This window comes from Telopea speciosissima, chromosome 3 (assembly GCF_018873765.1).
Source record: "Telopea speciosissima isolate NSW1024214 ecotype Mountain lineage chromosome 3, Tspe_v1, whole genome shotgun sequence".
NCBI lineage: Eukaryota > Viridiplantae > Streptophyta > Magnoliopsida > Proteales > Proteaceae > Telopea > Telopea speciosissima.
Window position 1 is genome coordinate 70,146,404 of NC_057918.1, and position 25,093 is coordinate 70,171,496.

General features: G+C 41.1%; 2 protein-coding genes across 5 annotated transcripts; both read left to right on the forward strand.

Annotated features, from left to right (window-relative positions):
• The first annotated feature begins 431 nt into the window (after positions 1 to 431).
• Positions 432 to 18,953, forward strand: LOC122655025 (transcriptional corepressor LEUNIG_HOMOLOG-like). 4 transcript variants are annotated; one of them, XM_043849277.1, is made up of 20 exons: positions 432 to 707; positions 824 to 923; positions 1,052 to 1,186; positions 1,327 to 1,424; positions 1,643 to 1,752; positions 1,853 to 2,154; positions 2,265 to 2,340; positions 2,447 to 2,558; positions 2,658 to 2,713; positions 2,811 to 2,946; positions 3,037 to 3,125; positions 11,117 to 11,191; positions 11,303 to 11,533; positions 11,827 to 11,968; positions 12,073 to 12,182; positions 12,439 to 12,588; positions 17,261 to 17,416; positions 17,518 to 17,634; positions 17,787 to 17,984; positions 18,596 to 18,953. In XM_043849277.1, the coding sequence occupies exons 3-20, from the start codon at positions 1,155 to 1,157 to the stop codon at positions 18,737 to 18,739; spliced, it is 2,334 nt and encodes a 777-aa protein (XP_043705212.1). In that variant the 5' UTR covers positions 432 to 707; positions 824 to 923; positions 1,052 to 1,154; the 3' UTR covers positions 18,740 to 18,953. The 4 variants fall into 4 exon arrangements, with proteins under 4 accessions (XP_043705212.1, XP_043705209.1, XP_043705211.1 ...); XM_043849274.1 differs by having other exon boundaries at positions 434 to 707; positions 2,658 to 2,707; positions 2,811 to 3,125; XM_043849276.1 differs by having other exon boundaries at positions 434 to 707; positions 2,658 to 2,707; positions 2,811 to 3,083.
• Positions 18,954 to 21,806: 2,853 nt separating this feature from the next.
• LOC122655479 lies at positions 21,807 to 22,667 on the forward strand. The gene has a single exon (XM_043849671.1). The coding sequence runs from the start codon at positions 21,807 to 21,809 to the stop codon at positions 22,665 to 22,667; it is 861 nt and encodes a 286-aa protein (XP_043705606.1).
• Positions 22,668 to 25,093: the final 2,426 nt, after the last annotated feature.

Here is a 25,093-nt window from a genome sequence, read left to right on the forward strand (position 1 = left end):
ATATCCATCACCACTTTAGATTTTTTAAAATTCCCTAACGACCCAGAACTCCGTATAAAATAATTAACTTTTCACACCGAGATCCAGCTAGGATTATAAGGGTAGAACAGTCTTTTGACATCTGTAAAACTGGAGACAGAAAATATCTTTCCAAAATCACCCGCCAATCCCAAAAATTACTTCGCGAGCTGTCTTGTTAAACCTCGAGTATGTTAACACAGTACCCGCCGTCCAACGTCATCCAGTGAAGACCAGACAAGGCCAGCATTGGGGCGAACGGCCGTTAGCCTTCACGGAAACCCGTTCGATGTTTACGAAGCCCTGCTCCGAAGCTACTAAACACAGATCACTTTCAAAACGAGTTGGGGCTTTCGCTACGAACCTAAAGCCAACACGAGATAACGAGGCAGAGACTCATAGGTAAGGACTCAGGCTCGGATACCGAACCTGAGATTCGGATTGGGATACAGTTTTCTCGATTTTTGATTTCCTCTTTTTTAGGCGGTGAGGCAGATTGAAGAAGAGATTTTTCCTTCCCTTAAAGGTCGAACTGTTCTACTTCAGCAATTTCTCCGACTGATTGAAAACCCTACTTTTGTTTTTGTTTCGGAGAATTAGTTTCAAATTTCCTGCTTCACATACTGTTTTGCGTAAAGTTCTTTTCTTCAGAAAGAATTGGAACCGTTTGAAGCACCAAAACATTCTGGGTGTGGAGCTAGGATCACACCTGTCGCAAGAAATTCTAGTTGAGTGTTTGTTTTTCTTGTGACGATCATGCTTATTGATTAAAATTTTAATTTCTGGTGAGCTTTGGTGATTTTAGTTGTTGAGTAGAATTAGGGCTCGAGCTATGGTGATCGGTGTTGCATGGATGCCAGGATCGGTAATGTAGGCCGTGATCTGTCTTGGCAGTTGGATCAGAGGTTAGGTGTTAAAGTAGTGATCTTTCTACGAAATTTCTGCAATGCGACTGGTTAATTTTCTTGTTTGAATAGAAGTTATTTGAAATTCTTGTGTAAGAGATCTAACACGGGGAAGAAAGTGCTTGCAGGTGCAAATTGTGATCGTTTTAGCTCTTCTGATCAGTTTTGAAGCTCTCTTTTGAATTTTTCCTCCCTTTTTGTGTTCGTCTTTATCGAGTTGGAAATCCAGCCATGGCTCAGAGTAACTGGGAAGCGGATAAGATGTATGCACTGGTCTTTGACATCCCGTTACTTTCTCTATATGTTTACGATGAAAAAAAATTCCATCCTTTCTTAGATAAGTCACTGATATCATTCTTCGAACGTAATTTTTACTTTGATCTTGGCATTCATCTTCCACCAGGCTCGATGTCTACATTTACGATTATTTGTTGAAAAGAAACCTGCATGCTTCTGCAAAGGCCTTTATGACTGAAGGGAAGGTCGCTGCAGATCCAGTTGGTAATTTTCCTTACTGGTGCTCGAACAAGTTTCTTACTTTACTTCAGGAAATATATGTTTGAACTAGAAAAGTTAAATCTTTATGGATAAATATGTGTGATAGAATTGCCTTGTGAAAAAGTGAGAAAGAAGTTGATTGACTGAAAGGGGGTATCTAAGGGAGTGCAATGAAATCTTTCTCGACAAGTATTTGTCTGACTTAGAGCTTGAATATGCAGCAATTGATGCTCCTGGAGGATTTCTTTTTGAATGGTGGTCTGTCTTTTGGGACATCTTCATTGCAAGAACAAATGAGAAGCATTCTGAGGTTGCTGCGGCTTATATAGAGGTGCCTTTTTGAGTATATATACTATTCATGTTCTCTTTTATGAGGTATTGTCTAGTTGAGAGAGTTATTCAACCAACCCAAAATTTGCTTTGCTGCACAGGCACAACAAATCAAAGCAAGGGAGCACCAACAACAAGTACAAATGCAGCAACTGCAACTCATGCAGCAACGGCATGCTCATGCTCAATTGCAACGAAGGGATCCTAATCATCCTTCGCTTGGCGGGCCGATAAATGCAATGAACTCTGAAGGAATGCTGGGGCAGCCTAATGCTAGTGTCTTGGCGGCAAAATTGTACGAAGAACGAATGAAACATCCTCACTCGATGGATTCAGATGCGCCCCCACAACTTCTTGATGCTAGTAGAATGGCCCTTATGAAATCAGCAGGCAATCACCCAGGGTAATCCCTTTGCTATTAGAACTTCGTAGGTGTGCTTAAGTTTTAAGTTCTTTTGTTACCTCAGGGTGAGAGAAGGTTGTTCATTTCTCTTGCTATTCTTGCTGTCACAGCCAGTTGGTCCAAGGTAGTCCGGGAAGTGTGTCTGCGGCACTACAGCAAATGCAGGCACGGACTCAGCAGACAGCTGTAATACATCAACAATATCTTCTTTGCTCTAGTTTCTTGTCTTTTCCTTTTTGGTTTGTGCATATTCCTCACATAACTTTAATCAGAAATTCTTTTGGCTTTGCAGGATATCAAGAGTGAAGTTAACTTGGGTGTAACCCAAAGATCTTTGCCTATGGATCCTTCATCAATTTATGGACAGGGGATTATGCAGTCAAAATCTGGACTAGGCAGTGCCGGTGAGTAAGACTGATCCTCTAAAACAAGAATATCACATAGATTAACAGAATTAACTGAAATTCTCTATCCATATAATTCTGTATTCTCCTCCTATTCAGGATTGAACCAAGGCGTCAGTGGTCTTCCTTTGAAGGGTTGGCCCTTAACTGTAACTGTAAGTTGTACACTGAGCTTTATATGTCTTATTTTCTATTATTTATTTTTGGTTGGTTAATATCAACATTTTGACTACCAGTCATTTAATTATACAGGGCATTGATCAAATTCGGCCAAATTTAGGGGCACAAGTACAAAAACCATTTACACAGAACCCAAATCAATTTCAGCTTCTGACTCCACAACAACAACAACAATACTTGGCACAGGCTCAGGCACAAGGCAACCTTGGTAGTGCACCTAACTATGGTGATATGGACCCCCGAAGATTTAGGGTTTTACCTAGGGGTAACTTGAACTCAAAAGATGGTCAACCTACAGGAAATGATGGATCTATAGGTTCTCCAATGCAATCAAGTTCACCAAAGGTTAGAGCGCCTTCCCAAGATCAAGCAGAATATCTTATGAAGGTTAGCATTCAAGACACTTTGTAGATCACATGAAACCTTACCATCTGTTTCACGTGGAAATCTCTTATCTTGTGCGGTTCAGAATTTTGTATGCAAATTCTTAGGGGAGCTATTTAGGCATAGGATAGGAATTTATTCTTAAATTTGATTTTTCGATTTGGAGCATTAAAGTGCCAGGTTGTGATCTAGTAGTATCTTGCAGATATTTTTATGTATTTATGATTTAGTCTAAAAGTTTCAGTATTGGTAAAAAAGTGCATACCCAGTGAACGAGGGTCCTGCCACTGCGGGGTCCGGGGAGGGTCATAATGTACGCAGCCTTACCCCTGTTTTCACAGAGAGGCTGTTTCCAGACTCGAACCCGTGACCATTTGGTCACAATGGAGCAACCTTACCGTTAGACCAAGGCCCACCCTCTTAAAAGTTTCAGTATTGGTAGTAGCTCCTTTTAATAAGGTCCATTTAGGGATGACCATGTAATGTCGTCCTAGATAGATGATAGGATCTACTAGGAGCCAGGCAAATTCAGGAACTGTTAAGCTACTGGTTCGGTGGGTTAGAATTGATGTATTAGGACAATTCTAAGGTTAGGTTTATGATAATGGAGGTAAGTTTTATATGGTATTATGAGGCAGATTTAGGGGAAGCTAACTGTGAAGGTTTGAATGAAGTTTGAGTGAAGATTTCAAAAATCAGAAAATTAGGGTTAGGTTTTTGGGTTTCGGGTTTTGCGGAAGATGAATATGGTGAATTTTAGGGTTTAGAGTTGGAGTTTTGGCTAGGGCTTTAGGTCGAGTGCTAAGGATAGTGAGGGGGAGGTTGGGTTATGATATGGGAAGGTTTTCATGGCTAGATTGGTCTGAGCAGGTTTTTTAGGGTTTAGGGCTTTAATGGGTTTAGGGCTTTAATGGAGGTTGAGGGGAATTAGGGCTTAGTTGATGGTTTGGGGTAGAGACTAGGATCGAGTGTAGGGAAGGTTGTGAAGGTACTATGGTTACAATATGAGTGAAAACTGATGGTGGAATTGAGCTGGGCAGGTCAATGAATGCCTAGGGTTTATATGGATCGATGGGAATTATGGGGTGGATGATAATGGGGGTATATAGGCTTAGGTTAGAGGATTAGAAGAAGAAGGGTGAATGCAAACTAATAAATTATTTACTTGAAAACTGAATCTTCAAAGGCAGGAGCTTGAAGAAGATAAGGTCTCCCGATCTACAAGATGCAAGGAGTAGAGAAGAAGATCCTCCGATCTATAAGACGCAAGGAGTCGATTGGAGATCCACCAATCCTTTCACCTTGATATTAGTCACAAGGCAAAACTCTCAAAGGAGCAAAGCAGCAGCAGCAGCAATGGTAGCAACAAAAAACGATTTTTTTAAAGTCTGAATTGTGGGGGAGCCTCCCACGGTTTTATTAATATAGAATATGGCCTAAGGCCCAAATCCTATTACAAATCTAAATCCAGCCCTCACATAAATCGTGGAAGGGGTGGGACACTTAATTTAAAAGCTAGTAATTTAAAATATTCCCCAACAACCAATGGGATTAAATCCCCTAACATCCAATAGGATTATTTCACTTAAATTGAACAATGGTCTGAACCGGTTCAATTTAAGTTTACAATTAAACTGAAAAAAACTAAGTATGGGAAATAACTAAAGCTGAAATACACTGAGTAGGAAAATAAACTAAGGCTCTGAACACTAGGCCCTAATCTTAGGGCTGCTTCTTCTTGCGGATGCTTGGATCTGTAGCACCATGGATGGTCTCATGGTCTGAATAAGTTAGAAATAGGAATCCTGGAGAGATTAAATCCAAACATAGTCCAATTTGATTAATTAGTGATTAAATCCTTCAAACATATTGTTGTAATATGGGTACAAGAGTGTATTTATCCAGTGGGGTTTAGCTTGTGTCGCCTTAAGGGTATAGTTGTAACTTGTATTTCATATGCTTATTATAAATAAAGAGGGCTTGTGTCTAATTGACATAAGTTCAATTCCCCAAACATTCCATCACGATATTAGAGCAAGGAGAATCGACTTTGGGATTTGAGCCTCCATGCCCATGAAACCCTAACCTACTGCCACCATCTCTCTCTCACGCCTCTAGCTTCACCGCCACCCTTCTCTCTCTCTGTCAGCCTCTCGTTTTCGCCCGACCACTACCGACCTCCCTTCCGCCTCTCTCTCTTGGCTTTTTCATTGCCACAGTCCGCCGTCTCCCTTTCACCTTTCCTTCTCGGCTTCTCTTACCGCCAAACACCACCCGCTTACTGCCACCGGAGCCCTCTCTTCTCTCCGCCTTGTTCCTTTTTTAGTTTCTCCCTTGGTGGTGATTTTGCTCCCACCAAGGGATCTTTCTAACCCATGAACTAAAATCTTCCTCCCATTTTTTGAAGATTTTCATTTGGTAAGTGTTTGGCTATCGTTTCCCATCACATATGTATCGGCTTTTGTATGTGTATACATTGGCATTTGCTTGCGTGACAAAAACTAACTCTTTTCCAGGTAAAGATTTTATATTAACATCAATGGACCTATATTGTTCTTTTAACTGAAAACATTTGATATGGTAATTTAACATAGTAGCATGGCTAGCAAAACCCTTAACCTACACTTTCATCTCCTCCATCTCAATATTGAGAGTTTTTGTCATGCCCCCATCCCGTTAAGAAATAAACTAATGATAAAGGGGTGACTAGGACGACACGTGTCATCCCATAAGACTACCAGAATCACGATTTGCAGTGTCCCAACGCACAGTCTTAGTCTAAAAGAACATACCATAAAATTCAGAGTACAAAAGGTAAGGAATATTCCATTCCAACGATCATAAAATAAGCGGAAGCGTTTACAGTAGTTACCTCATGTTCATACGGTTAAGTGATACATAAATAGTTTGGATGGATATCTCGAATGACCATAGCATAACTACCCCAAAACAAGTATAACAATAAATGTTTATACAAGGCACGCGGCCCCAAAAAGATAAAAGAAGGGAACAAGTCCCAAGTATCAATACGGCCCGTAGGCGCAGTCGTCACAAGGACACCCATCACCCTTCTCCTCGGTCACGGCCTCGGCCTCGGCCTCAGGGTCCTCTGTACCGATATCATCGTACTCTGAGGCCTGAACCTCGAGTCCTGCAAAATAAGCATCTCCTGCAGCCTCACCTAAAAAGGTGTGCACAAGAGGGGTTAGCTCCACCGAGCCAGTGAGAGAGAAAAGGGGATGCACAATCACACAATCACAAATAGTCCATGGTGCATGCCATTATTAATTCATTTACCACCTAACACACAATGCTAAATCAATGGGTATATGCTCACGCAATAACTCGGGAAGACACCGTGGATCCTTCCATTCTCACCACAATGCAACCTCAATTATTACTATGGAGCCCGCGCCGTCGTAGTCATCACCACCTGAGGCAGACTCCGATAACCATTACTACCCGCCTGGCCTCTCTAACTCTCCACAGAAGCAGGGCTGGCTACCCAACACCTAAACCCCTGTTGGTAAGGGTCGTAGCATAGGAGCGAGCCTAACCACGGATATACTACATGAATCCTATCGTGTTGGGAGGTACATCCGGGTGTGTCAACGTCCCATTCCATCTAACACCCGGTACCAAAGACAACACGGCGCATACAGGCAAGAATGAGATGCAATATACAATTCCACGTAATTCGGGGGTTCCGGTGCCAGTACTTCCTGGCACCGTAACCCAACACAAATCCATATCATCCTAATCAATTATTATCATCCAATAAGAATAAATGCAAATATGCAATCATGCTTGAATGATCATGTCATAATATAATTCATAAATGCATGAATAAGCAATAGTAAACAAGCTCAAACAGTCACCCAAACCCACTCACCGTTTACTTGGATTAGGAATTTGATTAAGTGTAACGATTCCCGCACGAGATCACCCCCTAGCACAAGTGTTGGCGCCTACGGAAGTGAATAAGAGTATGAGAGAGTGTAGGAGAGGCCTCAATGAAAAGCCCCGCAGTTTGCATAAGTTATAGGCCTTGAAAACCATGTCGGAGGCAACGTCGGACTCAGCAGGCTTGCCTCCGACCTTGAGTCCGACCTTTTCTGCAGGCTCAGACCACATCGGAGGCAACATCGGAGGCACACAGACTTGCCTCCGACCTTGAGTCCGACCTTCTTGCAGGCTCAGATCACATCGGAGGCAACATCGGAGGCACACAGACTTGCCTCTGATGCAACCCAAGTGCGATTTCAAGGTCTTAAAAGCCCAGGGTTGTCCCATTTGGTTCTCTAAGCCCCAAGGGACTAGGGAGGGGGGGGTCTTGGAGTCTATTTCGGTCTTAGAAACACCCAACATCCAAAGATTTAAGGGGGGTTTAAAGGAGCCAACAACTCCGAGTCCAGATTTGGGGTTCCTAGGTGGTTGGAACCTTTAGGTCAAGAGACCCAGTTGGAGATCTCAAGGGATGTAGGGGAAAGTAGGACAGCATCCTACAAGGGGAAACCAAACATGGTTCAAGCTAACCCTTTGGGTTTCAAAAGGAAAAACCCCATCTTGGGGCTGCAACCAACGAACCACCCAAGCTCAAACGAGCAAGGGGGAAGAGAGAAAAAGGGGGGAAAAAGGGCACTTGGCTTACCTGGTTTGAGGTACACACGAGGTGCCCTCTTTAAAGCTCCAAACTCAGCAGCCGTTTCCTTCTTCTTCTTCCCTTCCTTCTCCTTGCTAGCCCTCTCTCCTCATAACTCCCTTCTCAAGCACGGTTAGGTTAGGTTAGGTAGAAATGAGCCAAGACTAATGAATAGTCCTACCCACCTCTCTCTTATAGAAAACCACTATTAATGGCCTGTTTGGATAAGGCCTCATCAGTGTACCCTAGGGTCTATTTGGGTAGGGTCAAACATGGCAGGGCGCCAATAGCACCTTAGCCACAGGGTCTCACTCACAAGGGTCCTTGTCAGCAGCATTGGATGCAAGGTCGGAGGCAGCCAGTAACCTTGCATCCGATGCGAGTAGGAAGGTGGTTCCCACCATAAGAGGTCAGGGCCTTTGGACCACACTTCGAGGGCTTTGAGAGGGCAGTAAGCACACAACAAAAATTTGGTCAACTACTTACCCCTGACACGTCAAGGTGCAACCTCTGTGATCCCGAAGAGTTTTCCCACCGCGACGCTAAGTTCGTCACCAAGTGAAGTGTCTAAGTAGGGCGATACGGGGTGTGCTGCCCGATACTCCTCACTCTTGGGACTGGTACTTGGAGGGTAGTCGATGAAGTCGCCATCGATGAATTTCCCCCACTCCCGATTGAGGAATCTTTCCTCGACTGGCAAACCCGTGTCGAAGTCAACAATCTTGTAGCTTGGTTTGACCACCATTGTGAACAGCTCACCGGCATACATGGCAGCACCCTCTACACGTCACAAGGATAAAAGAAAGAAAAATATTAGGGTACCGGGTGCGGGTATAACAGTTTTGCTAGTCCACTTCCACTTTTCTCTCCTTCATCTCTTACTATACCTAATTTAAACCAAGTCTCAAAGATTCTTGACAATCTTTAAAGAACTTTGATAATTTCCTAAAACTCCTTTTCTTGTATCTCCCCTCACAACCCAACTTCTTTAAATTGATTTCACCTCGTCTTGTGGAGTCTGCACTTCAATCCTATAATTTTGTATTGGGAAAGAGTACGCCACCTGGTTGCGCAGCACACACTGCCCCTGCGCCCAGACACAAGGACGTGCAAAATGATCGCCGCACCCCTGGTCATTTCCGTCTTTCCAGGGGGTGCGGCAGTCATTACTTGCGACCCTGTGTTTGGGCACAGGGGCGGCGTGCACTGCGCGATCGGGTGGCGTTCTTTCTTCCTTTTGTATTTTATCATTTTTCTTGTTTGGGGTCTTTTGTAATTGCAGATTTGTAAATAAGAGTGGAAAGCAATTTTCTATTTAATAATAAATGGTTTTTGTATATATCATAATGATTATTAACAAATGATTACATTATAGTTATTGACTAATGGTTAAGTATTTGTTGTCTATTATATTTTTATATGCAATGAATTTTCATGAACTTAGTAAACTGAAAATAATAATGCAAATTAGAAAATGAAAAAAAAAATAAATTGAATGGATATGTTTATTATGTCATGAGTAATGAATTAGTATTGGTTTCCATTTTTGATGTTATAACCAAAAAAATTGTTATATCCAAGCGTAAATATTAGATGACCTTTTTAATTATATATGTTATAGTTATTGTTATTCAAGTTTCTTGTTGATTGGATTTAATTATGTCTCATAATCTATTGTTTCTTATTTATGAGTCCTTAAATCCAGTAAGAGTATTTAGAGGCTATTTTTCTAAAAAAGTAATATTTCAAATACTGCTATTATTTCATTTGACAATCTAAAAATCTCATAATATGCCTAATCCGAGAATTGGTGTATGCTACTATATTCTCAATAACAAATTTTAGACTGAACCAAAACCTAAGGGGCCTAAGTTCCCTTAGAACCATTCAGGTTTTGTTATATTTATTGTTTTAGTTTATAAAACCTCTTTTATTTATATAACATTGGGGTTATAATTTTTGTTTCGTTTGGTTTTGGATCATTTATACTTCTTTAGAGGGTGGGCCTCGGCACAGTGGTAAGGTTGCCCCATTGTGACCTAGTGGTCGTGGGTTTGATTAGGGCAACAACCTCTCCGCGAAGCGGGGATTAAGACTGCATACATTATGACCCTTCCCAGACCCCGCAGTGGCGTGAGCCTTGTCCACTAGGTACACTTTTTCTTTATCATTTGCATGTCTTTTGGATATAATCCATAAGTGGGGTGCTCAGCCTCATGGTAGCGCTCTCTCCATGTGTTTTTGTGGTTCTCTCTCTCTGTCTTCTCTGTGTGTGTCTCTTTGTTGGCCTCCTTGCCTTTCTTTTGGCTTACGGTTATATACCCACCTAACTTGCTAGCTTATAGCTTTGAATTAGCTTCAATCACAATGAAATTAGTCATGGAATTTCCATTATATTCCATTCCCCTTATTACACCCGGGAAAGAAAGTCCCTAGTCTCCTCTTCTGATCTGATATGATATTCATGCGGAATCAGCTTTTCTCCAGGATTGGATTATTTCTCTTTTTTCTGGGTGCCCTGTTGAGAGGTACATCCTCCCCAGCAGTGTCCAGTGGAAAGGTTTTCCCTTCCCTTTCCCAACAAAGGTGTGTGTGTGAATGCGCGCGCATCCTTATCTTGAATCTGATCATGTTGTTCCATTGACATTTCTTTCCTTTTCCAATTTCTTGCTTGTGTTTGATGGGTTTTGTTTCTCTCTTTCTTTCTTTCTTATGCACACATACATAGTTAACATCTATCAATTTGATTGGATTGTGGTTCCTAGAATCATTAGTGCTTTTGAATTTAAATCCTCATTTTTTAAGTGTAAGGGATGTTTGCAGCTCTATGATACTGGAATGAACTAGTAATTTGTCTTGTATTGTCCCAGTTTCTCAAAGATAATTGTAATTTAATGAACACTACTTGATCAAGTTGGAATAAAGTCAATCCATGTTAGTGGTGCAACTTGCCAACTTGGGTGGGCTGGGTTAGGCAATTGATGAATTTTGAATGCAGTGACAACGAGTTACGTACTTTGATTTGGATCTTTGAATTGGCAACTCCTAAAACATCCAAATTCTTCGTCTTGTGGCCTCCTTTCTTGTCTCTAAACTTTGGCATTTGCAAGTTGCGACAAGTTTTCCCCTCAATTCCAAACAGCGGTTTCTTGGATACAAATGTAAACAAGGATCTCACAGCATAAAATTTTTTAATTATACTCAAACTTTGAAGGGATAAAAATATTATTTACCTCTTCACAGAGTGTTCCATTAACCTTAACCACAATGATGGCTAAGTACTTGCTAGTTTAGTTTGTATCTGTGGTCCATTGCTTTGGAATTTCTAATGATTCTTGGAGGTTTTGAACAGATAAAAATGGCCCAGATGCAGCAGTCTACCTCTCAGCAACCGCAGGACCAACTACAGCAACAACAACTGCAGCAGGTTGTACTTGTATAACGATATGATGCTGTTTTCCACGAACAAGCATCCATCTCGTATAAAACCCCCCCCTCTTGATTACACTGATCCATGTTGTGGTTTATTATGTAACAGAACAACAGAAAGAGGAAACAACCAACTTCTTCTGGAGCTGCTAACAGTACTGGTACAGGGAATACAGTGGGCCCTTCTCCTAACTCCCCACCATCTACTCCATCGACTCATACACCTGGTGATGCGGTGGCTATGGCTGGTGGTCTGCCACATGTTAGCAGCATGCCGAAAAGTCTGTTGATGTATGGTCCAGATGGGACAGGTGGCCTTGCATCATCATCAAATCAGCTGGTATATCTCGAATGATTTCTGTTTCTAGCTCTTATTTAAAAATGGTTGTATATTTTTAAAAGCATAGGAGCATTCCCAATCAAATCCCACAGCTGTCGATCAAATTAAAATTTTCATTAATTATTTCATCCAAATTCACCTAAAAAAGTTAAAGAGGGGAAATGATGTCAACCTATATGATCTGAAAGTTAGAATCAACTACTTGGTTGTCTTTTGGAGTCTGTATTCTCCTAGAAGAGTACTGCATTAATCATTTCCAGATGGATATCTGCTCACACCATTCCATATTACAGGAAGACATGGAACATTTTGGAGATGTTGGTTCATTGGATGATCATGTGGATTCATTTCTTTCACATGATGAGGGAGATGGAAGGGATATATTTGGCACATTAAAACGAAGTCCAACTGAGCACAATACAGAGTCTTCTAAGGGTAATCCGGGGTCTTGTTTATGATTTGTGAGTGTAGCCCTGTATGTGCCATTAATGGTATTTGTTTGCATTAACTTTTAACAATGGTTGAATTCTTCCTTCTAGGTTTTAGCTTCAACGAAGTTGGTTGCATACGGACAAGCAATAGTAAAGTTGTCTGCTGTCATTTCTCATCAGACGGAAAAATATTGGCTAGTGCTGGACACGAGAAGAAGGTACTGCACAGTATCATATGTAATGACTGACCAACATGTCTAAAGCAATACTTTTAAATTTGATGTTCAGTGGTATTAATTGAACTGTCCAGATTGTTGATAGTTTTTATTCATACATTGCTGATTTGCTGCATTTCAGAACCATCGATTGGATTCCATCTGAGAACCTTCTGTTGGACATATTCACCTACTTTATTCCCCCTTCCCCAAGACAAGGAAAAATATGTGCATACTAATTTGGGTTTCATGTCAGTAGGCTGTTCTTTGGAACATGGACACACTCCAAACTGAGAGCACTCCAGAAGAACATACAGCTATCATAACAGATATTCGTTTTAGACCAAATTCAACTCAGCTGGCAACGTCTTCATTTGATAGAACTGTGCGACTTTGGAGTGCAGCAGAGGTAATAGTTCCACACCTCCATCATCCCACCCTCACCCCTTTTTATGAAATTTCTTCATGCCCAATATTTTAGTCGAAATTGTTGTAAATCTCTTTTATTTTATGCACTTTTTGACTTTCTGATTTCCTCTTTCTTATTTTCTCCTTGGTTCTATTTAAGTTTTTATGTGTTGGAAGGATTGTGGATCTATTTTTATTGTTGATTTCCTCATTCTGTTGCCACTCTAAACTGTTGCATTTCATACAGGTAGTGGCCAGTCATCTCACTGGTCACTGTAGTATCATTTAGTCCTGATCTTCTACAGGTCCAATACTGTAGCAATAGTACAGATGCCGTCCAAAATACTTCAAATTTCACATGCATTGACTTTATGCACTTAATCATGCTGCTGCTTCGTTGTTGTGTTGTTTTGTTGCTCATATAGTTTCCTCTACAACCTGCTATACAGAATCTAAGCTGAACTAGTAAAATTACAGACAGAAAAGGAAAAGAAAGGGGAGGGAGGGCAAGGGGAAAAATACCCTATGCTTTGCTCCCTACTTCTACTGCACTTCCTTTTTTCCTTTTTTTTTTTTGGGGGGGGGGGGATAGAATATTTCACCCCACCCTTTTTAATCCCTGCATTAGATGTTGCATCAGAAAACACATTCGGTTCAAAATAATCATCAGAATGCTTTGAATGAAAGAAAAACCAGCAAGGATTTTCCTTCTTTAATTTTATTTTATTTTAATCTGTTTGTTGTAGTTAACATGTGAAGCTCATTGGTCCTATGTTTATAGATTTATTAGTTATTACTATATTCTGGATCTATGACCAAATATTGTGGACTCAAATAAAAAAAATCAGTTCCTTAAAAAAAAAAAGGTTGAAATTACTGAAAATTGTGTCAAAGTTTCCTCTTAAATACCAGGATGTTAAACAATAATGTGATAGATCTATCAGATCCATATGTCCATGGGAAGTTTTCATAAGAAATATGTACTTATTTCTGAAATGGAAACTAACTATATGCAAGATTTTCCCTTATTAAAATGAAGCATGAAAGTGATACATCTTGGATCACCACCACAAATCCTTGGCTCCCAGAAAATTCTGTCAACAAATTTTTTTTTTAATTATTTAGTTCTATGGTTAAAACAAGGGTAGTCTTTCGTGTAACTATATCCAGTGAAAAAGTTCACTTTACCATGACATTTTTATCCTTACAAATGTTTGTAATGAATATGAGTGGGAGGGTAGTATTTGTAAATTCACTTGTAATCCCCCCTCTCTCCACTACACCCCCTCGAGCGATGGTTTGCAGCAGCAGTGCCGGCAACACCTCTCCCCACCCCTTCCTTTTTGGTTCTTCCTCCCGACCCCTAAAATGGATACAGTGGCACTGGCATCCCTATGTTAGAGGAGGAGTGTCTCTTGGGATGGCATACGGTGCAAGCCCACCCTAACCCTGTTCTTCCTCATGCCCACTGCAATCCCTTTCCAACCCCTGTTCTTCCTCACGCTCCCACCCCTTCTCAAATGGATATTTTAATTCCCAACCACCCTATCCGCCACCTCGGAACCCCACCCTACCCAACCCCCTGGTTGCCCGCCCTCCCCTGCAACCCCGCCTCTCTCCATAACCACACCCCTGTGCATCGTCACACCAACACCTAGCCACCGCTGCAAACCGCCTCTGCCATTCATGCTCCGCCATCACACAACCCCTGCCCCACCCCCATATGCAACTCCACCAATCTCTGATTCTCCTTATGCCCTGAAAATTCTTCATCGGTAATAGAGGAGAACCCAAACGGATTAAAATCCTCTGCAGTTCGGGCCTGAGAGCTCGACACGTGGAAGATGCTTCATCCAACGGTGCAAGATCAATTGACCCAGTTTTTTTTTTGTTCTCTTTCTTCTCGAGCTCGGCACCATTGGATGTCTCATCTTCCACGTGTCGAGCTCTCAGGCCCGAACTGCAAGGCACCGCAAGATGCCCGCACTGCAGAGGATTTTTTTCCAACCCAAACACTGGGCCTACTCCTCGTTCGATGTATTCTTCAGTGGGCTGCTGCAACTGCTACGGAATTTGTGAAGAACAGTGCCAAAGTGATCATTTCCAGCATCCAGCATCAAATTGGCCAAGATACACCGGCAAAGCTTGGACCAGATTAGCTTGGCGCTACACACTTACATCTCCAATTTTGTGGTGGTAGGGATTGTGAAGTTGGCTACAGCAGAGCTTTGCAAGTATGGGATACGACTGAATTGCATCTCTCCCTTTGCCATTCCAACACCTTTTGTAAATTTCAATGAATGTGATGGTGAAGACTTATCCTGGGTTTGATGTGGAGTGACTAGTCCAGATTGTTCATGGTGCAGGTGAATGGCTGGAGCAACTTGTGATGTTCAAGATGTAGGCCAATGCGGTGCTCTAACTGGCCTCAGATGACTCTGGGATCACCAGCACAAGCCCACTAAAACATAAACAAGCCAGCTGAATTAACAATCTTTCTATCTTTCTAACCACTTCGGAATTTGGACCATCAGATTCTTAAGATTTATGTTCTTATGATTAGTTGGGTCGAAAGGTTTTACAGGTTGCATTTTTTAAGTTTTAGAATCCAACGAGCTTGGATACTATGTTTTAAGTGTCTAGGCTGTTCTGATGGAGAACGGTACGCCTAAAAAATAAAAAAGATGAAAGGGTTAATATAGAAACAACGGCCATGGTGCCGCTGGAGATTGCGGTGGTTTGGGGGGGGGGGGGAGAGGAGAGGGTTTGAATTTCACCAGGAAAGGGGTGAAGGTGGGAGGAGGGGTTGCTGCAGTGGTTTTGGGGGAGTAGGAGAAGTGAGTGTGTGGAATTACATACTTACCCATATTCTTCAGTAATATTCAATATAAAAACCAGGTTAAGATAAAACTACTGAAGCATCTCACTTCACTCTTCATAGTGACGTATAGAAGGATCCTTAAAACAAAGAACTGACAAAAATTCCGCTTGATAACTTTTATTACAATTTGGAACACTAATGTATCCTCCTGTAATGATTTCCATCAACATATTCTCAGATTTTGCAGCTGTAATGATCGTGCCTATCTGCATTGAACTCATAGTTGTCATGGCGTCCTGGCGCTGGAGAGGGTTGCATGGTGACCTACGCCATGGCGACCCTCTTTGATTTCTTCTTCCTGTCTCTCTTTCCCTCTTCGATTTCTTCTTCCCGTCTTCGATTTCTTCTTCCCTCTTCGATTTCTTCTTTCCCTCTTCAATTTCTTTCGATTCCTTCTTTCCCTCTTCGATTTCTTCTTCCTGTCTTCTTTCCCTCTTCGATTTCTTCTTCGATTTCTGAATTTTCTTCTTAAAACTTGAGAAACAATAGAGAAAAAATAAAACATGGCTTGAGTATACATCTATTAACACATTAAAAATAGAGAAAATAAAAAATAAAACATGGTCGACATGCTCGCCATGTCGATATATCGGCGTGACACCCCTCCACCGACTTGGATCGCCGTGACGCCGTGACAACTATGATTGAACTAATACTTTGGTGTCTCATCTATTACACATACAAGCATGGTTGTGGACACCATCACCCCCCCCCCCCCCCAAAAAAAAAAAAAAAAGAAAAAAAAAGAAAAGTTGAATGTAAAGATACAATTATACAGCTATTCAATTCCATTTGCAGCTCCTGACTCGGATACAAGATTCACATGACTTTCACAGATGTTTTCCTTTTTAAGGCCTAATTTGGTATGATTTCTATTTCAATTTCATGGGGTGATTTCTATTTGGAAATCGTTTGGTTTGATTTTTTCACCTTATTTCAATGAAATAGAAATTCTGAAACAACTCCTCAGCTATTTCAGAATTTCTGTTTCATTTGATTTCACTCTTGCTCTTTAATGAGCACATGGTTAATTTGATGGGCAAAGTAGTAATTTCATGTTAAAAATAAACACCACCCTTCTTCTCCTAATGGTCTCACCACTCCGACATTGCCACCACCACCACTGTCCCGCCATCACTTCCACGCTGCTGCCGCCACCACGGCCACCACCCCACACTGCCACTACCACCACTACTATCCCCCCACCATTTCCACACTGCTGCCACCATCACCATCACCACCACTGTCACTGTCCCAGTGCCACCACCACCACCATCACCCCCTTCCCGACCCTGCCCCGCCTCCGCCACCACCACCCTTCCCAGCCCTGCCCCGCCTCTGCCACCACCACCCTTACCAAAGAAGTAGAATCTATTCTCAGAAATTGAACTACCAAATGGATTTTTTTATTCTTGAAATATTTCATATTGATACAACCAAAACAATTTCAATTTCTTGACCAAAAATCTATTTGTTGACTATTTCATGAAATTAATCCAAAATTGAAGTAGAAATCATACCAAATCTGGCCCAAGTAGATGAGGTATGATTTATCCTTTGGAGGTACAAGTAACGTAGTCATTTTAACGCCATGCGATCCCATTGTCACTTTACAGACATTTATTTTCTTTGTAATGTGACGAATCTTTTATGAAGTGCATCCCAAATATTGAGCTCCATTTTCAACTTATTGTGGTCACCATTTTGTATTATTTGTTCGAATAATATAGTCCATCCTGAATATTTTAAAAAATATGGTTTAGCAGATGTAATGCTTTATTTTTTTTGGCAGCCTAGCTATTCTTTACACACATATACTGGACATAGTTCACATGTGATGTCACTAGATTTCCACCCTAAGAAGACAGATGCTTTCTGCTCTTGTGATGGTAATGGTGAAATTCGATTTTGGAGTGTCAGTCAATATTCATGTACAAGGGTTTGTAAGGTTTGTTCTTAAACCTTCATATCACTTTTGCTTTGGTTCTTAGGGCTCTTTTGGTTAAGTTTGTTCTTGTTTCCTCAAATTTCTGTTATTTGCTGGAGCAGGGAGGTATGGCACAGGTGAGGTTTCAGCCTAGAATTGGGCAGCTACTGGCAGCAGCAGCTGAGAACGTTGTGTCCATTATTGATGTTGAAAGTGACAGGCAGACACTCTCCTTACAGGTATTTTTTATGTGTGTTCACTGTTCAGTCTTTGTTGGGGACTTCAAATGGAGATCTAGGAAAGCAACTCTTGTCATTGTTACCTATAAGATTAATGTAGTCATATCCTATTTGGTAGTATTTATCATATGACTTGTATATATTCTCCTCAGGGGCATTCGAAAGAGGTAAACTCAATCTGCTGGGATACAAATGGAGATTATTTGGCATCTGTAAGCCAGGATTGTGTGAGGGTCTGGTCCATGCCTTCAGGGGAATGCATACATGAGCTTAGCTCCAATGGGAATAAATTTCACTCCTGTGTATTTCATCCAAGTTATTTGACACTGTTGGTGATTGGAGGCTACCAGGTAATTCTTTACCATTTTTATGGTCATGCACCTAGTTCAGTATTTCAACGAGTATATGCCTTAAAAATGGTACGTAAACTTATCTTTGAGAACCAAACCAGCCTGTCCTGTGGGTTGGACAGGATCAGAAACTGCAACAGCCCAACTATGCTAAAAGCTATATCTTTGTAAAAGTTATGCAAACAAGCTTTGGTTTTTTTTTTTTGGGGCTAATGAAAACAGTGAAATATTTGTGAACAATTACTCAACTGTTATTATTCATTACATTGATTGTGAATATCAGAAGTAATTATGGTTACCTGAACCAGGCAGGCCCAAAGTGGCCTGCTAGATAAATACGTATAATAAATGTAAATTGAATGAAACAATCAATATCCATTGATTTTTATTTTTAAAAAAATAAATTAAAATACAGATCTTGATTTCATTCTATTTCTCAAGTTTCATGTACTCTTAGCTAGCGGCTTACGACCTGCCCAAAGCATACCATGTTGAGGAACATGAAATAGGACTATACATGGCCCAGTAGAAACCATGAAACTGGTGTTAGTATTGGATTGATAATTGAAGGTTTAGAGATTACTGATTACTGTGTTTGTATTATTGTGCAGTCGTTGGAGCTGTGGAACATGGCCGAGAACAAGAGTATGACAGTTCCCACACACGAGGGTCTGATTGCAGCATTGGCCCAATCACCTGTCACTGGGATGGTTGCATCCGCAAGTCATGACAAATCCGTTAAGTTATGGAAATAAGTCAGTTGGTTTGGCCTTTTCCGCTTCATCACGCCTATAGCGTTTGGTGTTGTTACCCAGTCAGTTTCCGCGGAAATCTGCAAAATGCTAAAAATGTATCATTAGTTTGCTTTGTTTTTTTTAATGCCCATAGTCTTTCTCTCTCTCCTATATTTCTTTTCATTTTCATTTTAAATGGAATAAACTGAGAAATGAGGTTCCCCTTACTGTTTTAGACGGTGCTTGGTCAATAGAGGTGTATGTGCAGAAGGTTGCTATCCGTATTTCAAGATTTAGGCCAAAGTACAGGGGAAAAAAATATGACAGACGGTTGAAGTACAGTTAGTTCAAGGGTGAGCTTGTGCAAGTACCAAAGGTGAAAGAGATGAAAAGTTAACCAAGTAGGAACCTGGGGGACAGTTGGGATTTAGGTTATGATATTGGCTTCAGTTTGGACGTATGAAAGGATTCTTAGTCATTTATGTAATGTATACTGCAACCATTATTTTTTCATTATACATGAAAAGGATATTTGTCTGATCACCTGTGGTCCATCAGTGAGACACTTCTGTGGTGTAGCATTCCCTTAGTCCTTGTTTGTTTAGCTTGCACCATGGGGTGGGATGGTAATGGGGATGGGATCCCGTGTTAGTGGGGTGAAGAACAGGGGAAGTAAAAATAACTGGAGATTTCATCCCACCCTTACGTTACCAATTCGATTTTGGTTGTGTATTTTTTAATTGCTTGGTCGATTTTTTTGAGAAAATAAATTACAAAACAAGTAGGGTTGTTTGGAGGCAGAGTTTTGTGGTATTCTACAAGGATGGAAGACTACAGTTGTTAAACACATCATCTTAAAGGAGGTATGGTGCTGCAACAACAAATTTTTTGACCTTTTTATCACTCAGACCTCTCCTTTAATACCGTTGAACATTTTACCTCGTTTTTGGGAATTTATTGAACTCACATAGAATTTCTCTACCCTAACTTTTAGATACACATCATCTTAAAGGAGATATGGTGCTGCAAAAACAAATTTTTTGACATTTTTACCACTTAGACCTCTCCTTTAATATCGTTGAACATTTTACCTCGTTTTTTGGAATTTGTTGAACTCACACATAATTTCTCTACCCTAACTTTTAGATGGTGCAAAGACCCCCACAGAACTGTAAAAACTTCCCTGGTTTCCTGATTATATGGTTTTTTTTTTCATCCAAAAAACAAAAAAGAAAGTAGGGTTGACTACAAGGGGAACCCTGCTTTGGCGATCATCAGAGGTCTCTTTGGATTTGGCATTTTGGATCCAAATGTTTTTCTGTCCAACTTTCTGTTTTTCATTTTTTGGTAAATCAGAAATCTATTGATGATAAAAGTACGTAGTTGCCAAAGCATCGTTTACACATAATTAATGAAGCTAAGGATTGGAATTAGGTCAAACAGTTATACACCAAAGGCAAGGTATGCCCAGACGAAAAGATAATTGCGATAGAAAGAGGGAGAGGAACTGACCCTTTGAACATAAGATGATGGCATCAGAGACCAGAGTACAGCGAGATACCCATTCATCTGCTTCTGAAGGTTACGTTCAACGACAATGTGGGTCATCCTTTGGTTTTCCACTTCTTCTTTGTTCTCGCAACTCCTACAACCCGGATGGATGCAAGGGAAGAGTTGTCCATCGGTGAGGTTAGTTAGGATGAAGGTCAAGTTGAACCCCTCCCGCGGTAATGGGAATGGGGAGAGGAACAGGCATAATGTAATGTGGAGAGGGAGATAGAGTGAAGGCTGTGGGAGATGGAACGGAGGTGAAGGTGCAGATGGATTCCGGGCGAGAGAGAATATAAAAAATAGGAGATATCATATTGAAAGTTGAAACTAAAATTTTATGAGTTAACTGATAAGGAAACTGAGATTAGGAGAGCAATTTTGGATGAGAAAATTTAGAAATATATAGATCGGGGTGGGCGTCCGTATTAGGATGGGTGGGATATTTTAGAAAAAGAGAGAGAGGAATGTGAGAGAGAGAGAGAGAGAGAAAGAGAGGGGTGGGGCTGTAAACGGATCGGATTCGGTTCGGATAGTGCTATATTCGCATCCGATTAGCTATTGGATGGATTCAGATAGTGCTAAACGGATACGGACACTGATACGGATCGGATATTTTATCCATTTACATGTAAAATAGCTTTTTGGATAGCTATAGCCTATTCGTATCCACACTCGTTTAGCTTTCGGACGGATTCGGATAGTGCTAAACAGATACGGACACAGATACGGAAGCGGATTTCGGCTATTCATTTACACCCCTAGAGAGGGGGGGGGAGTTTCGGAAGTAAAACGGGAAGTGGGAGAAAGTAGAAAAAAAAAAAAGGAAAGTAAGAGAGAGGGAACGTAAGAGATGAGAGGAACAAGGAAATTAATTTTTAATGAGTAATTAAATATAAAAAAATAAAAAGAGTACCAACATTTTGGGAAAAATAAAAAGATGAAAAAAATATATAATGAAAAATATAAGATATTTAATTAAGAAAGAAAGAAAAAATAGTCAAATGAAAAAAATAGCTACGAAGCATGAGTTCATGCACTTATATAATAGTATGATATGATATGATATAATATGATATGATATGATATGATATAATATGATATGATATGATATATATATATATACACTAATTATTCATTGTTATTATTAATACTTAATTATTGTCATTATATAGCACTAATATTTGTTTTGGTTTAAACGGTTTACCATCGGTTCAAGTAGTTCGGTTTAAACCATTTAACTAAACGATCTCAATTTAAATCCAAAACCGAATCATATATTAAATAGTTTCATGATTTCAGTGTAAAAGGCTCAATTTGGTTTCGGTTTGATTTTGACACTCTTACTTAAATTACCCAAATACCCTTAGAAGCCTTTTTCCCGCCATTTCATGTGATCAGATGAGGTACCTAACACACCCGCTTTGGGAAAACACCAGCAGACGAAGGCGGCAGGATGGATATCGGATAAAGGGAGCCGCTATCGACCTGTGTTCTGGTATCACCTGAAGTGGTGCTCTGAAGTTTTAATTTTACGTTCATGCTCGCCGGGGCTTCTTCACCGGTGGTTAATGGCGCACCAGGCCCAGTATCTGTAAATGGTAATGGGCAACGCAGTGGTGGCCAACGTTCATGGGTTAATCTTTTTCGCGGTGGGAAGGTGCGCGAGGATGCAGGTTCTCTGCCCTTCTTTGTGCCAGCAGTAGTTAATGGCAGAAGAGTCGCTTTTTGTCCTCCTGAAGAGTTAGAGGAAGAGAAGGATAAATGGGATGCAGCGTTAATTGGATATGTCTTCGGCCCTAGGCCATTGTTTACTGCCATGCAACGCTTTGTGAAGGAGAAGTCGGGGCACGTTGGTGGTGGCGAGGTTTTTGGTTTAGAGAGTGGTATATTTGTGTTTGATTTTCAAGGAAGTGATCTTAGTCGCCAGATATTGGATGAAGGCCCTTGGACCCTTGGTATCCGTCCACTGATCTTGCGGCCTTGGTCGCCGGAGATTTCGCTGACTAAGAAGGAAGAGTCTGAGTTGCCCCTATGGGTTCGCCTATATGGTCTCAACTTACATTACTGGGGGGAACGTTCATTGGGGCAAATCGCCAGCGTTCTTGGCCGCCCAATTTGCGTTGATCGGAGAACATCTCAGAGGGAGCGGCTCTCCTTTGCTCGGCTTTGTGTTTCAATTAAGGCCTCTGATGGTCTCCCAACCACTATTTTGCTTACACAATTATATGGTTCCTTAGTTGAACAATCTGTTCATTATGATTGGACTCCTCCTCTTTGCAGTGTGTGCAAAGTATTTGGACATATTGATAATGCTTGCCCTGTTGCTGCTATTAACAATACTGAAGGGAGTGGTGAGTCTCAGCCTGAGGCAATGCAGGTTGAAGATGGCTGGAAGTGACCAAGGGGACGTCGAGGACGTGGCAAAAGACCCTACCCTTCGGAGGTCAGTAACCTTTCTGCCGAACCTGTGCTGCCGTCAACCGTTGCCGGCCAAGGTGATTCTACGGTCAAGGTTTCGTCAGCGGTTGTCCATGCACGTGGGAGTTCAGACATTAGTTATTCAAAATCTATGGAGGGAGGGAAGTTGGTTGATGATCATACACGTGGGGGTTCAACTCGGGGGATTTCAAAACCTATTGATGGAGGGGATTTGGTAGTTGATCATGCTCGTGGAGACTCCAACCGAAGGTTAACCCTAAATAGGTATTGATTCAAGGTCAAGGCCCTCAACATCGCATCCACACCTCTTATAAGAAGATAAGGACACTTTTTAGAAAACCCCTAGCCAAAAAAATTTAGAAATGCCCCCAAATAACCTCAAACGATCCTCCCGGTCTGGTTTAAACTGAAAATGTACATTTGTCAAAATAGGTACCGATTCGAAGGTCACGACCCTCAACATCACATCCACATGTCTAATAAGAGATAAGGACACTTTTTAGAAAATCCCAAGCCCAAAAAATACTGAAATGCGCCCAAATAACCCCAAATGACCCACCCGGTCTGGTTTAGACAAAAAATGAACATAAGCCGAAAGAGGTATCGATTCAAAGGTCACGACCCTCAACATCGCATCCACACGTCCAATAAGAGATAAGGACACCTTTTAGAAAATTCCAAGCCCAAAAAAGTACAAAAATGCCCCCAAATAACCCCAAATGATCCACCCGGTCTGCTTTAAACCAAAAATAAACATATGCCAAAATAGGTATCGATTCGAAGGTCACGACCCTCAACATCGCGTCCACACGTCTAATAAGAGATAAGGACACTTTTTAGAAAATCCCAAACCCCAAAAAGTATAGAAATGCCCCCAAATAACCCTAAACGACCCTCCCAGTCTGGTTTAAACCGAAAATGAGCATAACCCTAAATAGGTATCGATTCGAAGGTCAAGACCCTCAGCATCGCATCCACACCTCTTATAAGAGATAAGGACACTTTTTAGAAAACCCCTAGCCCAAAAAAATTTAAAAATGCCCCCAAATAACCTCAAACGATCCTCCCGTTCTGGTTTAAACTGAAAATGTACATTTGTCAAAATAGGTACCAATTCGAAGGTCACGACCCTCAACATCGCATCCACATGTCTAATAAGAGATAAGGACACTTTTTAGAAAATCCCAAGCCCAAAAAATACTGAAATCCGCCCAAATAACCCCAAATGACCCACCCGGTCTGGTTTAGACCAAAAAATGAACATAAGCCGCAAGAGGTATCGATACGAAGGTCACGACCCTCAACATCTTATCCACACGTCTAATAAGAGACAAGGACAAATTTTAGAGAATCCCAACCCCAAAAAAGTACAGAAATGCTCCCAAGTAACCCTAAATGACCCACCCAATCTGGTTTCAACAGAAAATGAACATATGTCGAAATAGGTATCATTTCGAAGGTCACAACCCTTAACATCGCATCCATACATCTAATAACAGGTAAGAACACTTTTTAGAAAATCCCAAACCCCAAAAAGTATAGAAATGCCCCCAAATAACCCTAAACGACCCTGCCGGTCTGGTTTAAACCGAAAATGAGCATAACCCTAAATAGGTATCGATTCGAAGGTCAAGACCCTCAACATCGCATCCACACCTCTTATAAGAAATAAGGATACTTTTTAGAAAACCCCTAGCCCAAAAAAATTTAGAAATGCCCCCAAATAACCTCAAACGATCCTCCCGGTCTGGTTTAAACTGAAAATGTACATTTGTCAAAATAGGTACCGATTCGAAGGTCACGACCCTCAACATCGCATCCACATGTCTAATAAGAGATAAGAACACTTTTTAGAAAATCCCAAGCCCAAAAAATACTGAAATGCGCCCAAATAACCCCTAACGACCCACCCGGCCTGGTTTAGACCAAAAATGAACATAAGCCAAAAGAGGTATCGATTCGAAGGTCACGACCCTCAACATCGCATCCACGCGTCCAATAAGAGATAAGGACACCTTTTAGAAAATTCCAAGCCCAAAAAAGTACAAAAATGCCCCCAAATAACCCCAAATGATCCACCCGATCTGCTTTAAACCGAAAATAAACTTATGCAAAAATAGATATCGATTCGAAGGTCAAGACCCTCAACATCGCGTCCACACGTCTAATAAGAGATAATGACACTTTTTAGAAAATCCCAAACCCTTAAAAGTATAGAAATGCCCCCAAATAACCCTAAACGACCCTCCCGGTCTGGTTTAAACCAAAAATGAGCATAACCCTAAATAGGTATTGATTCGAAGGTCAAGGCCCTCAACATCGCATCCACACCTCTTATAAGAGATAAGTACACTTTTTAGAAAACCCCTAGCCAAAAAAATTTAG